Source organism: Geotrypetes seraphini, chromosome 3 (genome assembly GCF_902459505.1).
Source record: "Geotrypetes seraphini chromosome 3, aGeoSer1.1, whole genome shotgun sequence".
Lineage (NCBI taxonomy): Eukaryota > Metazoa > Chordata > Amphibia > Gymnophiona > Dermophiidae > Geotrypetes > Geotrypetes seraphini.
The window spans coordinates 208,162,659-208,181,103 of record NC_047086.1 but is presented as its reverse complement, the minus strand read 5'-3'; the positions used below and the strand labels follow the sequence as shown (position 1 = coordinate 208,181,103).

The following is an 18,445-nucleotide window of genomic DNA, read 5'->3' as shown; positions in this document are numbered from 1 at the left end:
TCCGGTGGAAGCGGAGGCAATTAGAATCTCCCCAGAGGATAGTGCAGCATCCACATACAGTTCATGCCCCTCGCGGACCGCAGCGCACATAACACACGGCTGCGAATCCGCAAGCCATTCGCCACATTTAAGGCATGAATCCATGCCATCCTGTCCTGAGGTAGCTATCTGTGAAGTTTGGAGCAAACGAAGTTTTTAAGTCTAAAAAAATACAGTTTTAAAAACTTTAAAGAAAATCCAAGATGGCCGCCGCAGGTGCTGATTTTGACAAAAAAGCAACTTAAAAACGCAAGAAAACGCTAAAAACTAAAATAGGATTTTATAGGTGGGGGGTGACCAAGGCATGCAGGGAAACCCTCCAAAACCCCATAAAATCGGCAAACTCTGTGACTCACAGACACCACAGAGACATGTGCTGCAATGAAAATCTATGGCAGCCTGTAAAACACAGTACAAGCAAGGAGATCAGTACCTCAGGAGCTGAATAAACTGGATAATTCAGGTCTTCTGACCGCCTCACCTTCCCTGCCACCTCAGATCACGACCACCAGGACCCCTAAGGGAAATCAGGGAAGACACGCGGCGCAGTTCCAATCCCGGTGTACCTCCTCGGAACCGCAGCAGCCTGCATTCTACCCCTTTGCGGATGAACCAGGGGAGAGATGGCTCCCGAACCTGGAGATGGCTTCCCCCCAAAGCTGAATCAATCTGCAGGCTGTCCAGAGGGCTTACTGCAGTTTCAGGCTTACAAAGCACCCTCCAGAAGCAAACTTTAAAATGTCTATGATCTCCCGCCGAAGGATCACTCGCACCTAGTTGATCGACAGCACGTGGACAAACCTACAAAAAAAATCAAAAAGGACTAGGAAGATAAAACAAATCACGAACAGAATTAACCATGCAGAGAAGCTGCAGAACAAACTGGGCAAGACAGGAAGCTCCCAGGCAGGTAGCCCAAAGGGGAGGGAATATCTTTTAGTTGCCTGCAGCTGAAGCTAATAGAGATACAAGATCCCATCCGTTCAGCATCCAGAGAGATTGTACAAGAATGCAAGCCGCCAACCAGGTAGAAATAGTTCTCTTGGATACAGGATGTCCCAGCTTATTAGGATCGAATGAGACGAAGAGTTGAGGAGATGTCCTATGAGGCTGAGTATGCTGTAAATAGTAGGCCAAAGCTCGTTTACGTCCAAAGTATGAAGAGCCGTTTCTCCAGGGTGAAAATGAGGCTTGAAAAAAAAAACACCGGAAGCACAATGGATTGATTGAGATGGAATTCTGTGACTACCTCTGGGAAGAACTTTGGATGAGTGCAAAGCACCACCTTGTCATGATGAAACACTGTGAACAGTGGATTATGAACGGTGGATCTGCCACCAGTGCCTGAAGTTCACTTACTCTTCAAGCAGATGTAAGAGAGATGAAAAATACCACTTTCCAAGTGAGATATTTAAGATGAGCCGAGGACATTGGTTCAAAAGGAGGCTTCATTAGTCTAGCAAGAACCACATTAAGATCCCAAACTACTAGAAGTGGTTTGAGAGGAGGTTTGACATTGAAAATTCCTTTCATAAATCTGGATAGAAGTTGAGCAGTGAGAGGTTTTGCATCAACTGGTCTATGAAAAGCGTTGATAGCGCTAAGATGAACTCTAATCAAAGTGGTTTGAAGGTAATCCAAAACTGAAGATACAGAGGTGGATTTAGCATCATGATGGTAAAGATTACACCAAGTGGAAAAATGCTTCCATTTGTGCTGATAACACTGTTGCGTAGACAATTTTCTTGATGCTTCCAAAGTAAGTCTTGCTAAAATTACACTACTGATAGTCACACTTAAAAGGATCCTCAGTATGCCATCCAAGCAATATAGTTCAGTGTGGCATCACTCCTCATTGATCCTTGTAACTACAGTGTGATCCTACAACTTTCTTTGTATTATCTTTATGCTTCTTATGCTTTATATAATTTTCTTATGCTTTTTTAATAATAACTTAATATAACAGCATCTGAACTTAGCAACAGCCCGCCCTCATGGGTCTGCATCCTTTCCTTGGCGAAGTAAGCCCAAAAAGGGGACCTCCAGGCACCAAAGCCACACAGGAGAAAAGAACCAACAGACAAAAAGGCCCAAAAATAATGAAAAGAAAGCAGAGCAGATCAGAACACACCTTCTCAGTTCGCTTGCAGAAGAAAAAACTGAAGAGGGAGCTATTGGAAGATTAGGTTCTTACCTTTGGTAATCTTCTTTCTGTTTGTCTATGATGGATTCTGTACAATAGGTCTTTCATTCCAACCCGCAAACCGGGTCTTGCAGAAAACCACACACCTTTTTCCTCTGCTTCTCCCACATAGCTGAGGAGTATAGAGCCCCTGCAGTTGCATGCAAAAGCCAACTGAATAGCAGTGGAACAAAGCACACATTCAAAAGGATCATGGGGAACTTCCCCACTACACAACAGCATTCTGTTCTGCTCTGCAATTTATAAAGAAAACAATTAATAAACAGGCAACATGAAAAATAGGCAAGAACATGGTAGCAAGATGGAACCAACCTGCTGCGTGCAATGAGCACTAACTAAAAACATGCCTTCAGTAAAGATATGTATTCACATATGCAGAATGATTCCACACAAGGCCCATCTGCTGGCTGGGAGGTACTGAGGCCTGAAAGGAGAAACGTCCAAGACAGAAATATATATGCAACACACAACAGTCAGAGAAGACAGAGGGTGGGGCTGAACAGAATCCATCAAGGACTAACAGAAAGATTACCAAAGGTAAGAACCTAATTTTCCATTCTGTTATGTCCACTCCAGATTCTGTACGATAGGTGACATACCAAAATAATGGCAACATCTAGGGTGGGATAGAGGAGCCTGCCCACAATACTGAGGCCCCAAAAGCATTGTCAGACCAAGCTACCAAATCCACTCTGTTAAACCGTGTAAAGGTATGAAGAGACAACTAAGTGGTCACACTAAAAATTTCAGCTGGATTAATCGCTCGAGACTCTGCCCAAGAAGCTGTGACACCTCTTGTTGAATGAGCTTTAAGAGAAATTGGCAGCTGCTTGCCATATGTTATGTAAGTCAATGAAATGGCCACATGGATCCATCTTGAAACAGAGGGCCGCTTGATGGGGGGTATGTGGCCTGGCTGTCGCCGAGGATCCCTCCCTGCCCACCCCCTGCTGCTAAAGCTGCTGCTGGGATTCCCTCCCTCCCTCCCTCCCTGCCCGCCCAGCTACCACACCACTACCTCCCCCCAAAGCCGACCTTGTTACTTCGTTGGAACCGGACTGGCTCCATCTTCCCCCAGCAGCACTCTGTGAAGGGATGCAGGAAGCGACTCATAAGCTGTGTAGCTGACCCAGAACCTTCTCTCCGATGTCAGAATTGATGTCAGAGGGAAGGCTTGTGGGCCAGCCACGTGCAGTATTTGAATCGCTGCATGCACTGTCCCTGCACAGAGTTGCTGCTGGGGGAGGATGGAGCAAGTCCAGCTCCAACAAAGTAACAGGGTCAGCTTTGGGAAGGTGCAGGTGGGCAGGCGGGGCAAGCGGAGATTGGATTCTGTGGTCAGATCGGGTCGGCTTCAGGAGAGAGGGGTGTGGGTGGGCGGGGAAGGCAGGGATCGGCTTCTGTGGAGGGGTCGGGTCAGCTTTGGGAGGGAGGACAGGCAGGCGGGGCCAGCAGGGACCGGCTTCTGTAGACGGGTCAGCTTCGGGAAAGGGGGGGTGTGGGCAGGGCAGGTAGGGATTGGCTTCTGTGGATGGGGCGGCTTCGGGAGGGGGGGTTTGGGCAGGGAAGGCAGGGATCCCCGGCGTGCAACTTAATTTTGTAAGGCTGGAAGGCAGGGAGGGAGCACAAACTCAATGCAGAAGGAAGGGAAGGGGCATGAACATGGGACACAGAAGGGAAGGAGGCACTAACTTGGGACAGGAGGAAGGGAATAGAAAGGGAGAATTGTTGGCCATCAGTGTGTGAGTGAAGGGGAAAGGAAGAAAGAGGAAAATTGGGCACAAGAGAAAGAGGAGAGAGGTAGAGATGCATGGGGAGAGAAGGATGAGAGAAGATATGCTGGTGGAGAAGGAACAGAAGGATAGATTGAAGGGGATGCAAGGGGAAGGAATGTTGGACATAGTGATGGAGGGAGAAATTTGGCATTGTGCTGGAGAGGGGTGATAGAAGGAGAAATGGGCATGGGGCTGATGGGCAGTGGTGAAAAATACTGCACATGATCCGGGGGATGAGAGAGGGAGAAATGTTGGATGTGGCAGTAGAGGGGGTAGGAAAGATGCCTGGATCTCTCAAGACAGATGGACAGAGAGAGAGAGAGAGAGAGAGAGAGAGAGAGAGGGAGACATATTGCCAATAGGGGTGGAGGAGAGAGGAAGAAAAGTTGGATTCATGGAGGGACAGAGAGAGAGAGAGAGAGAGATGTTGGTTGGGGAAAGGAATGGGGTCTGAAGGAGAGGAAGTGTGCAGGAGGCAGAAATAAATAAATATTGGAAATTTAACCAGAGACTCATGAAATCACCAGACAGCAAAGGTAGGAAAAATAATTTTATTTTCAATTGAGTGATCAAAATGTGTCAGTTTTGTGAATTTATATCTAATATATATATATTTTGCTTTATATCTGTCTATTTTTCTATAATTGTTACTGATTGCATATTTTAAAATCATCTGCCTTGACCTCTTTGAAAAAACACGAATATAAATGATAATTAACATTTTCTCTGCGTACAGTGTGCTTTGTGGTTTTTTATTTTGTAGCTACCTTTATGTATTAATAAGATTATATTGTATGAAAAATGGATGGAAGAAATTGTGTTACAATTAGTACTATTATTATGGGAGCAGGGATAGGGGCGGAGCTTGGGCGGGGGAACTCAGTTGGTATTTGTTAGGGTTTAGGGGGTACTTGGCTTGAAGAAGTTGAGAAACACTGCTCTAAAAGATTTGTTTAATAACTCCTTAGAGACAGGAGAGGTTCCACAGGATTGGAAAAGAGCAGATGTGGTCCCTCTTCACAAAAGTAGTCGCAAAGATGAAACAGGAAACTACAGACAAGTAAGCCTCTCTTCGGTTGTTGGAAAAATAATAGAAGTGTTGCTGAAGGATAGTGAATTTCCTAGAATCCAATAGGTTACAAGATTCGAGGAAACAAGGTTTACTAAAGGCAAATCATGCCAAACAAACCTGACTTGAATTCTTTATCTGTGTGACCAAAGAACTGGATCGATGTTGTGTGCAAGATGTAATTTACGCAAAATTTCAGCAAAGCCTTTGGCACGGTTCCTCATAGGGGACTCTTGAATAAACTTGACAGGCAGAATTTAGGACCCAAAGTGGTGAACTTGATTAGAAACTGGTTGACGGATAAAAGCCAAAGGGTGGTGGTTAATGAAATTCACTCAAAGGAAGGAAAGGTGAGTACTGCGTGAAAGGTGAGTGCCACAAGGAACAGTGTTGGGTCCAATTCTGTTCAATATATTTGTAAGCAATATTGCTGAAGGGTTAGAAGGTATGGTTTGCCTTTTTGCGGATGATATCAAGATTTGTAACAGAGGAGACACCCCAGAGGAAGTGGAAAACATGAAAAAGGATCTGCAAAAGTTAGAAGAGTGGTCTAATGTTTGGTAACTAAAATACAATACAAAGAAGTGCCGAGTGATACACTTGGGGAGTAGAAATCCGAGAGAACTGTATGTGCTTTGAGGTAAGACTCTGATTTGCACAGATAGGGAGAAGTGATAGTGTCTGAGGATCTGAAGGCAATGAAACAGTGCAACAAAGCAGTGGCTGTAGCCAGAAGGGTGCTAGGCTGTATAGAAAGAGGCATAACCAGCAGAAGAATGTAGGTGTTGATGCCCCTGTATAGATAATTGATGAGGCCCCACCTGGAGTACTGTGTTCAGTTTTGGAGGCTGTATCTGATTAAGGATGTAAAAAGACTTGAAGCAGACCAGAGAAAAGTGACAAAAATGGTATGGGGCTTGCGCCAAAAGATGTACAAGAGATTGAAAGACCTGAATATGTATACTCTAGAGGAAAAGAGGGACAGGGGAGATATAATACAGACTTTTAAATAATTGAAAGGTATTAATATAGAAACAAATCTTTTCCAAAGAAAATGGTAAAACAAGAGGGCATGAATTGAGGTTACTGGGAGGGTGGTAGATGCCTGGAATGCCCTCCCGAGGAAAGTAGTGAATATGAAAACAGTGACGGAATTCAAAAAAGCGTGGGATGAACACAAAGAATCTCTAATTAGAAAATGAATGGATCCACTTCAAATGTGCGTGTCTGGCCTACAAGATCCTACATGGCATCCTTCCTGCCGTTATCCCTCTATCCTGGAACTCCCTAACCCCTACTTCCTCCAGATCCTCCCAAATTTTTAAACTATCCTTCCCTTCCATAAAAGGTATTTCCCATGTAGACAAACTTGGGTCATCCCTCCCCTTTAGAATCACTGAGATCTGGAATAACCTCCCCTCCCCTCTCCGAACCTCAAGCTCCCTCCAACTCTTCCGCAAACACCTAAAAACCTGGCTATTCTCAAAACTGTAACACTTCCCCCCTCTTAGGCCTCTCACCTTCCCCCTTTACACCTAACTCTTTAATCTCTCCACTGTAGTTCCTCTCTCATCTTTCTTCCTGTAAACCGTGCCAAGCTCCGCATTCGTGGAGATGGTGCGGTATATAAACCCAAGGTTTAGTTTAGTATAAAACAAACTATGGCTAGTACTGGGCAATCCTGCACAGTCTGTGTCCCATATATGGTGATTTGGTTTAGGATGAGCTGGGGATGACTTTGATGGAAGCTCCAGTAACAGAATGGTTAGGATAGGCTGGAGTGAGCTTCAGTGGCAACTCCAGCAGTGGGAACCTAAAGACAGTACCGGGCAAACTTTTATGGTCTATTGCCCAGAAATACTAAAGAAAAAAAGACAATTTAAACATGAATGTATAATGAGCGTGACTATTGGGCAGACTGGATGGATCGTTTAGGTCTATATCTGCTGTCATTTACTATGAAATTATAAAATTGTCTTTTTTATTTCATCATGGATTGACCAGTTCACATGGAATTTCTTAACTGCTTTGAACCTATTAGCGATTATGTGGTATACAAAACATAGCATAGAATACTAATTACGAGTGAGAAATGGATCTCGATCCCTTTCTGTACAATCCACTGCACTGATCACTAGCTTACTCGTGGGACCAGCTTGCTGCTCTAATACTGTAGAAATGGTTATACAAGTTTACAAGTTTATTAGAGCATTTGATTAATCGCCTATTAAAATTACTAAGCGATGTACATAATCTAATACAATTAATAAAAGCAGGCTAACATTTAACAAAATTAAAACATATTAACAAACATGACTTGAGAGGGAAAAAGGATAAAGTTATATTTTAAATTGTTGGTAGAAAAACAGGGGTAAAAACAAAAGGGAAAGGGGTTATAAAATCCATAACATTATTGTGAGCATTACCGAAAAATAGAAAATTTCAAGTATAAAGCAATAAATTTCTAAGGGATCTAAGGATTTCAAATATTAAACGCATCATTGAAAAAGTATGACTTCAAAAGTTTTTTAAATTTAATAATGTCTTTTTCTGTTCTAATGTATTGTGGTAGGGCATTCCACCATTGAGGCCCCATAACTGTAAACATATCTGATCTTCGTGTTCCAATAATTTTTAGAGAGGGTACCGATAGGAGATTTTGTCCGGAAGAACGGAGTGAACGTTGAGTATTATATGGGGTTAAATATCTAAGTATGAAAGATGGTTCGCCTGATGTTAATGATTTAAAAATGAGTAGGATTATTTTGAAAGAGATTCTGTGACTAATTGGAAGCCAATGTGCATCTATCAGTAAAGGTGTAACGTGGTCGTATTTTTTTGACAAAGGATTGAAACCCCAGTCTACAAATCTTCTGTTAAGCCTCCCTGTTCTTAACCAACAAAGAAACACCAAAGATCTACTCTTTACCAATCTAGCAAACCAATTGTTCTCCCATTGTAACCCTTTTTATAAATCTTTTGTAAGCCGCCTTGAACCGCAAGGTAATGGCGGAATAGAAATCCCTAATGTAATGTAATGTAATATCTGAAGCTGTCACATCTTTGGGAGGTAGGAGGGGGGTCAGTGACCACTGGGGGATTAAGAGGAGGTCATGCCTTAATCCCTCCATTGGTCAGCTAAGGGACCCTTTTGTAAATTAGAGCTCCTTTTACAAACATGCGGTAGTGATTTCCATGCAAAAAATACACCGAAGCCCATTCAGTTCCTATGGGCTTTGATGCATTTGCTGCAGAAGAATCACTACCACAGCTTAGTCATGATTGAAACAGGTCCAAATAAAAATGTGCCAAATTTTGCCCTAGACATTTTTATTTTGATCCATTATTGTTGAAAGTGTCCAGATTCAGGAATCTGCCCAAATCCTGCCCCCTTGCAATTTAGACGAACTACAGAGAAAAAAAACTATCTCAAATCTGAGTTTCGAAAATCACAACTTGGACGTTTTCCCGTGAAAAACATCCATCTGCTGCTTTGTTCAGCTTTTGAGACATTTTTCTCTTTTGAAAGTGAGTGCCTTAGTAATTAAAAGTGGAGAAAAAAGATACAAAGATTTTTTGGATTTAGCTCATGCCTATTAGTAAAAAGCTCAAGTTGATTTTCAGGTATAATAGGATAAAGATTAAAATGGGGTGGTTTAATAAAGCTGTAACCACATGGAAAGCATGTTTTACATATGGAAAAGGGCTTTCATAACATTGTGAATGGGTATACATAGATAAGAAGGGGCAAAGAGTGTACCTTTAAGCTAACACATATAGGTGTTCCTGAGAGCATACTGTGAGCAAAGTTGGTGCAGAGTTATTATGTAAACACAAGCAAAAAAGAAGGACAAGTGTTCCACAGACAATCGTGGTACGAAAACACAAAGAGGAACACAAGTCTCTGGATGTCCAGGAGAAACAATCAGTTTAAAATCAAAATAAAAGCAACCTCTAGATGAATTTGGTACAGATAGTGTCACTGATGGTACATGCTCACAAAAGTGAGACTCAGACCCTACACAGTCTGTAAGAAATCAGCCTTCCTCAGGGATCCTAATTTGATTGACACAAATGTGTGGTATCTAATGCCTCAGATAAACTTTGATGATGAAACGTGTTCAGAGCTGACCTTCCAAATGAAAGCCTGTATATTAAAAATTGTGCAAGTAAATGTAGAGTATGAGGGGCTACTAAAAAGTTCTCAGCCCAACCAACAAAGTAGGGGAAGTCTCAATCGAGGGCTATACACTTAGTCCAATTATTTTCCACTCTTTTTGTTCCATCAGAAAAATACAGAAAGAAAAAAGTGGAAAATCCCTAGACTAAGTGTATAGCCCTCACACACAAACACACACACATTTATTATAAGATACAACCAAAAATCTACAAAAAAAATAGTTTTCACAATACTAAAAATAACATATACCTTCAATATAAACAAAATTTTAAATATATATTTTAAAAAAAAATTGAGATGGACCATCAAATAACACACCAATATTGCACAGTCCAAAATATATATTTTTATGCTTATTCTAAATAGTGTAAATTTATGCTTATTCTAAATAGTGTAAATTTAACTAAACTTAAAATAAAGAAAATCTCCAATAATATAAGGTGTTTTAGTGTTTGAATCTATGTGATATTTGTGCATTAGAGCTTGCCTTTATTAAACAGGCATAAAAGCACCTTTTTGACATTCCATGTAGAAACAATGTTATAAAATCTAGTCCAATGTGATCAGAGAAAATAAAAATTAGAACTTGTATTCAAGAATCTCCCCTTCACAATGCTCTAACCATCACATCACACCTCATCATTACTTTTTCTCAAAATGTTTTCTTCCCTAAACATAAAAAGGGCAATTCTATAACCAAGCGCCCTCATTTTCAGGTCACTTACATACACGAGTAGCAGCAAATCAACTAAGCATTATTCCATAAGGGCACATAAGAAGAACAGAGCATAAATGCAAAGGGAGACATTCACATAAGTAGCACATGGGAGGAGCATGGGTGGTGCTACCACTTATGTGTGTAACTTGCAGAATATTGTAAGTTATATACGCCCTTGCTACATTTACATGACCACAGTTATGTCATGTCTACAGCAAGTGTAACCATGGGCATGTAAATACTAGGCTTGGTAATGGCAGATTAGTCTAAAATTCTACAACAGAAATAGAGGCACCCAAATGCATTTATAGAATAGGCTCCCACCATGCAGCATCAGGTGCCTAAAAGAAGGTGCCCACTTACAGAATTGCCTTCATAGGCCCCTATTTACTAAAGCATGTTAAGGTTTTGAAGTTAAAGTGCAAAACTCCTATGTTAATTGTTAATGCAGAAAGAAAAAAATGTGTGCATATGAATTCCATTGCAGATACAGGCAGTCCCCGAGTTATAGACATCCAACTTAAGTACGACTCATACTTAAGAACGAGATTGCAGCTTCAACTGATTTCACTGAGCAGTATTTCCAGTGGCATAGACTCCTTCACTTCTCCTTTTCCAGATTCAGGAATGATGCATGGCCACGTTAATAACAGTGTGTGGTTATGCATGCTGTACCTTAGAGGGAACACTGGACAGTCGGCCCTTTTGTCAGCTGGGAGCAGAGGTAAGCAGCAAGAATCTTAAAATCTACAAGTTCTGAGTTACATACAAATTTGACTTAAGAACAGTTTTAAAAACATAACTCATTCTTAACCCGGGGACTGCCTGTATTGTAGTATGGTTTGGTACACCAATTTAGGTATTGTTAACTATACCTATGGTATTTTCTGTGTCTAAGTGCTTTGAAAATGAACCCCACATCTACTGGAGTAACTATAAACATGTAGTTACTTAATATGCATTAACTGTAAATTGCAGTCATCTCCCCCCCCCAATCTCCATCCCGTTTCACATTATCTGTTGACATGCAACTTACCACATGTTAACTGCTAAGCACCATGGTAGCTGTTAAGTTCAGGGTCAACTAAATAAGATTCATATACCGTACATACACTAAACACATGGTAACTTACACACAAAGGGGTTCTCTTAGTACAGTGAAATGTGTCAGCAGCAGCACTATAAGGCTACTATAAATATGGGATGCTGGCTAGCACTGGTCCTCAGACGGCCATATAGGTCTTGTTTTAGCAATGAATATCGGGTGAGATTGTGATCTCCTGAAAACTAGACCTGTGTTATTGCTCTTGAGCACTGGAGTTCTTTACCTCTCTCTATTTTAAAAGGTGATTGATTGCATTATGAACATTTATGGAGAGTTATGCAGGTATTCATGCATAAGTAGTAGTACTGTAGTAGTAAAAGTACATCACTAACATATTTTTTTTTTCTATCAAATAAGGCCTATATTATATCTTATCGACTTATCACTTATAACTAGGACAAGCTGAGCCAGTCCTGCTTTTGATATTGTATAGAAAATTTTAGTTACAGGTTTACCAAGAACAATACAACTATATGGATGTAAGAGAGCCAAAACCAGAAACCACTGAGCTGGTCCCTGAAAACCAGCTGTCAAATAACCCTGCTGGTCCTGAGAAGCACCTAAGCCGCTCTGGCAGTCATGATTAAGCACGAATGTAGCTTGCATGACTCAAAGATCTGAGTATGCAAATGCACTTTCTGCATATTCATTATGGAGCGGGTGCACCCCAGGAACAGACAAGCACATGTCCGGCAGTAGCACTTACTTATCTCGACCCCTTTGCCCTCTTCCCCTGGCTCCTTCCGGCTGAGGCCGCTCTCGGGGCCGGGCGACGAGGCCACTGACGCCGTGTTCTTGGCGAAAATGCCGCTGATGAACCGCAGCATCCTACGGTCGCGAGCAGCGGGGGTCCTGCCGCCCTTCTCAGGCCCGGCCTCGACCCCCTCGTGTAGTTCGCTGTTGTCCAATGTCTTGCTTTTGCCCTTCCGGAAGCCCCGAGGGTCGCAAGAGGAGGGCGAGAGAGTGGCCCCTGTGCTTTTCAGGGCTTCAGTCCGGGGGCTGCTGCCCTTGGCCTTGCCCTTTCCCTCGCTCTCAGGCCACGACAGGCGGTTGGGGTGCTTTTGGCTTTTGGCCGACTCCATTTTGAAAGGTTTGGTGCTTGTGGAGAGCTTAAGCAGCCGGCTCCCCTTACTCGTGGTTGGGGTAAGAATCTTCGGAGTCCCTGGTTCCCTCACCTCAGGCTTGGGATCGGCCCGAAGCTCCGCGGCCCTGTTGCCTAGCGACGACGCGGGGGCCTGTCCTTCCCCCGTGGGGCTTTTGTTGCCTAGCAACGTTGCCGGGCCCGCGGGCACCTTCCCTTCTCCTCCTAGGTTCTTGTTACCTAGCGACGCCGTCGGGCTCTCGGGCTCCTTCTCTCCCCGTTCCGGGCTTTTGTTGCCTAGCGACAGCGCCGGAACCACGGGCCCCTTCACCCCGGCGCGCGCGGGGCTCTTGCTGCCTAGCGACGGCACGGGACCCGCGACCTGCGCGGGGCTCTTGGTTTCCGCGCTCTGGGTCTTCGCCGCTTCCTTCAGTCCCCGGGGGCGAGGAGGAGGAGGTGGGGGAATCCGCTCTGGGGCGGGAGGCCGCCTCCTTTCTGCCGCGGCATGGCCTTCTTCTTGCAGGCTGGAGCTCGCACACAGCTGTGCTGCCTGCGCGGGGCTGCCGGCAGTGGACACCCCAAAAGAGTGATGGGTCTGGGCGAAGAAGTGTGGGCTGCTTTCCAGGCTCCCTGAGGAAGAGAGGCGCTGCCTGCGGCTGGCTGCGCTCCCTGGGGCAGGCGAGCTGGGCGAAGTCTGCAGATAGTAGTCGGAGGCCAGGCTGGTGCTGATCCACAGCGCATCCTGGCGCTGGAAAGCCAGCCGCTCCTGCCGCTTGTTCCTTGTCTCCTCGGCTGCACCGCGGACATCGTCTCCCTTTCCCGTGTCCTTCTCCTCCTCTTTCTGCACGGGCTCAGGGGGGCGCTGCGGGGAAGTTACCCTGGCCTCAGCCTTGGGTGCAGGGGAGGAGCAGGGTACCTGCCCCAAAGAGCTGCTACGGGGAGAGGGGGAAACATCCCCCTTGGCCTCACCGACTGCTTCAAGCTTCACTAGGGTGAGGGAGATTAGATACGTGGTCCTTCGCTGCAGGGTGGCTCCTCTACTCATGGGGCCCAGCTGAAGCACACAGCACATAGACTGCAGGAGGCCACCGATCGGCTGCTAAGAACACTGCTGAGGTTTCCTCGCCCACCTTATGGTCTTCAAGATGGGATCATGTAACACAAGGATAAAAAAAAAAGGTAAGCTGAAGTCAAAGAAGCAAAGAGATGGGCAGTCCGGATCTCCTCTTAAACTATCATTCATAGAGGTTTGGGAAGGTGTCAGGGCGTTCGGTGTAGCCAGGTTGGAGGTCTTATGCGAAGAAACCCAGAGGAAAGTCAACCCCTCGAACCTGTCCCATAAAAGCTCGAGAAGGGTGCAGCCTTTGACAGCATCAGCCTAAAACGACAAATCCACATGGGCAGAAGGGTAATAAAAACGCCTGGAGTACAGAAGAGCTCTGGTTTCTAAAAAAAAAACACACGTTTATTCTGTCTCGTCGCGATTCCAGCGTGCAGCTGGTGGAGCTTTCATATCCCCTCCACAAAGGTTTCATAATTCTTGAAGGCATTCCCTGGCGTGTGCCCTGGAGCGTGGGTTGTTGGACAGGTCTCGTTCGAGGTGGTCGCCCATCGTGTGCTGTCTTCTGGGAGAGGAAAAGAGTAAAGCCTCTGTTACCCCATAGGAAAACACCGCAAGAACATCTTACACAAAGCCACGGCAACTAGGAATCGGGCATGCTTGTAGTCCTTTCTTCTCCCAGCGTGAAGAGATAATGCACCCCGTTCTTCCCCTTTGCCTATGGTTGTTGTCTACTGCCTTACTGAATGTTCGTTGCAAGTTGCATTTCAGCTGCTGATTTGTGTGCGCGCGCGGGGAAGGGTGGAGAGTGGTGATGGAAGAGAGCAGGAGCTGAAAAATCCCACCTCACCCACACACATATGCACGGAGACCCCCCCTGCGATAGATTAATAAAAAAAAAAAGAAAAGGAGACTTGCACAAAACAGCCTGGGGGAGAAAGCTGCAAGCTCTGGCTGTTGGATCAGAATGATAAAATCCAGAATTCATACATCACAAGAAAGGAAAAAAAAAAAAAAAGAAAGATTCCCATCCAAAAGAAATGAGGAATTGTAAATCCCTGAGAAGATCTGGACTGGAATATTTTTCATTCCTTCACTGTGTAATTTGCAGAAATGCCAAGCAGCAAATTCGATCACATACTAGGCGAGAATAGCTTATGTGGTAGAAAATTGATTAATATCTGGGGGAGGGGCAGGAAACCATGTACAGTAAACGGTTAATTTTTGACCACCTCAAGGCGGCACTGGATTATTTAGAAAGCATTGGGTACCGGATACTTCACAAAATACAGCTAAGTTAAAAAATTATATTTTTTTTCTGTAGACTGATGATATGGCCTCTTATTAAATTACAGCAGCGTTTAACATTAGAACTGTATTTGAAAATTGCAACCCTGGCACAAAGAAATGTCTTTTGTACTGTGAAGTGTCGTTTTATCTTACATCACAGTATTTGATTTGTGGCTTATACTGCATGTACAGTAGTATTCCAATAAAATAATATATTGGTGTAAACTTGTAGACCTGCTCATAAGAAAAAATATGTTAATACAATTTAAAAACAATAACAAAACCCAAAGGAGGTCTAGAAATATAGCCAGAACAGCAATGCTCAAAAAGAGTCATGTTGATATTCTGAATATTTTTGCTTTGACCAATTATATATGCATTGCATTGCAAATGGGTGGATCAAAGCTGAAGCTCGATTGGATGAGTAGGCTACTTTCTTTGTGACATCAGCACAATGGAGCACAAATTATACTTCTTAAGGCATTACAGCAGTTCTTCGTTGTTTAACTCCTTTAGCATGGCCTCTATTTCTTCTGTGCTGATGCAGTGGGAGGTATGATACATGTGTCTTGCCACTATAAGTACAAAAATAATGCCCTCTCATATGCATATTTGTTTAACACCCCCCCCCCCCAGTTTATATAAAAAAGCGACAACAGCTATACAGCTGTAGTATGTGATATATTTCTGATAGGTAACCAGCAGGTGTGAAAAGATGATGAAAAATATACCCAGGCAATAGGCTTGCAGGTTAGAATACATTTAATTTTTTGTCTCTTTCTTGTGAATAAACTAAAATGTTGGAAAATATTTTTAAAATATTAATTCAAACTCCCAGCCTAAAAATTCACCCACAACTCATCTAGATTCACTTCAGACTGGAAATAGGCCTGTTTTTTGGAAGGTCTAGCAGTACCTCTTAATGAGCTTATCAATATGTTGGACATCTTTTTCATTCTATCAAGGTTAGTGCATTCCTACCTTTGACCTAATTACCAGATTTTCTTTATAAATATCCCCCCCCCCTTTACTCTATGTTACCACCACAGCTGGTGCTAAAAATCACGCTATGGTTTTGTAAAAGGGATAGAGACATATACATGTATGTTTTATGACACCTTAAACTTATATACTGTATATCTTTTGCTAAGTTAGTGCCTATGGAATCTGTCCTGGGGCCAGTGTTCATTTTTTTTTTTATGACTGATATTGCAGAGAGCAGGAAGGGAAACATTTGCTTGACAATGAGAACTGCCATAGAGTGAGCACTGTAGAAAGAATAGTTAGAATGAGGCAACCTAAAATTTAAAGGATGGTCAAAAAAGTGCAAAATCATGAATTGGGGTGCAGAATTGGCATGGAATAGTACATGATGGGAGTGAGAAACTGATTATGCAGCAACTAGAAGAGAGACTGCAGCGTGATGATATCAGATAAGGAAAATGTGATAAGGCCAGGAATACTAGTCAAGTGCCATATCCAAGTTCATCTGCTCTGTTCATTTACCCTTCTGGCTATACCACATAACCCATTGATTGGACATCTAACTTTGTTTTTCCACTTTCTGACAAGGAAGAATTCTCTATGGTTATACCATGCTTTTTAAAAATTGCAGTAATGGTTTTGCTCTCACCTCTTCTTGAAGTCTGCTGTTCCTTTATGTTCACCATATCTAAAAAGGAACATTTCCTTATTCTGCTTCTCAATATACCCTGTTGAAGCCCCGTTTTATGACCTCTTGTTTTAGAACTTACTCTCTGCTGAAAAATGCTGCTTCTTTGTGTACACTTAATCTAAATTTCCAATGTAATAGATGTGTCATTCTAGATAAGCGGGTTATCTTTCCATGCCCATGAGCCACATGCAGAAGGAATCCATTCCAGATTTTTTTCTGAGTCCCTCCTACTTCACTGGGAGCTCTATTCTGCAGTTTTTCCCTTTTGCATGCAAGCCGGAAGGAGTGTTTTAGTTCTCTCCCTTTTTCTTATTTTATTTGGTGGGGTTTTTTTTAATGTTTTTTGTTTCTTCAGTGCTTGGAGCTTTCATCCTTGGCATAGCTCTGCCTGCACAGAGAAGAAGCAAGACTGCGGTCTGCAACTGACAGGCCAATCCTTGGTGGTACCTGTTAGCTAGCCTGCTTTTGAGATTTTGGAGCCTGGGGCCATCCCCATTTCTCTACCGGTTAGAGGTTGTAAATTTAAAAGTCATCATCAACATCTTCTCGCACATCAAGCAGCATTATGGGGTAAAGACCTTGAACAATTGCTTGTGCCTACTACCTATGGAGAATTCAGGAAACGCCTGAAAACACATCTATTACTTAGGAAATACTTAGGAAACCAACCTATTCAATCTTAGTCCTTAACAACCGAGCGCAAGAACTACCTGTCACTAAATCTGTACTTTGTTTATTTATTCAATCTGTAACTTTGTTTATTCACTCAATCTGTAACATTTCTAATAATTGTAAACCGCATAGAACTTCACGGTCCTGCAGTATATAAACTGTTATTATTATTATTATTATTATACAGGGGCATTATTGCCTCATTTTCCCTATAAACATAGAAACAGAGAAAAATAAAGACAGATAAAGACCATATGGCCTATCTAGTTTGCCTAAACATGCCATCTACTATCCCTTCTCCCTTAGAGATCCAACATACTTGTCCCAAGCTTTCTTGAATCAGATATAGTTTTTCCACCTCTTTTACGAAACTGCAGTAGCAATTTCTAGCTCGGGGAGCCGTACTGAATGGCCTACGCTGCTCCTGACGCTCATAGGAACTCAGTGAGCATCGGGAGAAGCACTGGCCATTCAGCGTGGCTCCCTGCACTAGAAACTGCTATAGCAGTTTCCTAAAAGGAGGCCTTTGTCTCCACCACCTCCACTAGGAGGCTGTATCACATATTTACCACCATTTCCATGAAAAAGTATTTTCTGAGGTGCTGAGTGAGGACCTGATGGCCATTCCTCTTACTATTTCTGGTCTAATCTTCTATAAAGGAAAACTGCATATAGAAAATTCATATGAACCATGCTGCCATAAGCATGACAAATATCTACCAAAGAATAGTGTAATTCCAAGATGGCGCCTGACTAGGGTTACCATATGGCTCTAGAAAAAGGAGGACGGATTGAGACATCCGGGTTTTACTTCTACTGAAAGCAATGGAAGTAAGGAGGACAAATAGAGACATCTGGCTTTACTTCTATTGAAAGAAATGGAAGTAAAACCCGGATGTCTCAATCCATCCTCCTTTTTCTGGAGCCATATGGTAACCCTACACCTGGCTAAGTCATCAGCTGTATCTCCTCCCCATTCCACTTATTTTCTTTTTTCTTTTTATCGGACTTGTATTTTATCTTATATTTTGCTCTTTTATTTCATTTGGCTTTTCTCAAATAAACGAATTTCTTTTGTTTAAGGACTCCATTTTTATTTTTACATCTACAATCTTCATAATTTATTTATTTTCCCAGTATGACCATTGGTTATGATCCAACAGTCGAAACTCCTTTTACCTGCTGATCGACTGACTTGCTGATCGACTGACTGAGCTTGAAGGATGTTGTGCCCCATCAAATTTTCTTCCTTTGTTGAGGATGGCGGGATCTGGCTTTGGTGTTGCTTCAGCATACCAGTGTAGTAGCGCTGTGTCCAATATCCATGCAAACCGTTTCCGCTGAGGTGAACATCGTGGCTCTTCCATATTGTTACTGGATTAGAGTGCTGCTGGCCGGATGCTCCCTTTCCTACTATCTTCAGATCACCGGAGCCCACTTGCATGGTGTGTGGTGTAGTTAAGATGAACTCTTGAGACCTCATCTGCTGGGTCCTGCTTCGCTCATTGGCTCAATCCTTCGTTTTGATCTGCTTCATCGTTCAGCTTGTTGGTGCCAAAGTCCTGACTGGATTTACTA

The 18,445-nt window shown here is 43.1% G+C and overlaps 1 protein-coding gene across 7 annotated transcripts in view; it reads right to left on the bottom strand.

The window, feature by feature from the left end:
• The window catches only part of AGAP2 (ArfGAP with GTPase domain, ankyrin repeat and PH domain 2), a 526,417-nt gene that overhangs the window by 337,757 nt on the left and 170,215 nt on the right, over positions 1–18,445 (bottom strand). For 2 of the 7 annotated variants that reach the window (XM_033938396.1, XM_033938397.1), the window contains exon 1: positions 11,796–13,011. The exons of 4 other annotated variants lie outside the window; for them this stretch is intronic. In XM_033938396.1, the coding sequence (XP_033794287.1) occupies positions 11,796–12,171 (376 nt within the window). In that variant the 5' untranslated portion in view covers positions 12,172–13,011. Of the gene's footprint in view, positions 1–11,795; positions 13,012–18,445 lie in introns of those variants that run through there. One more of the 7 variants, XM_033938402.1, reaches the window with a different exon arrangement.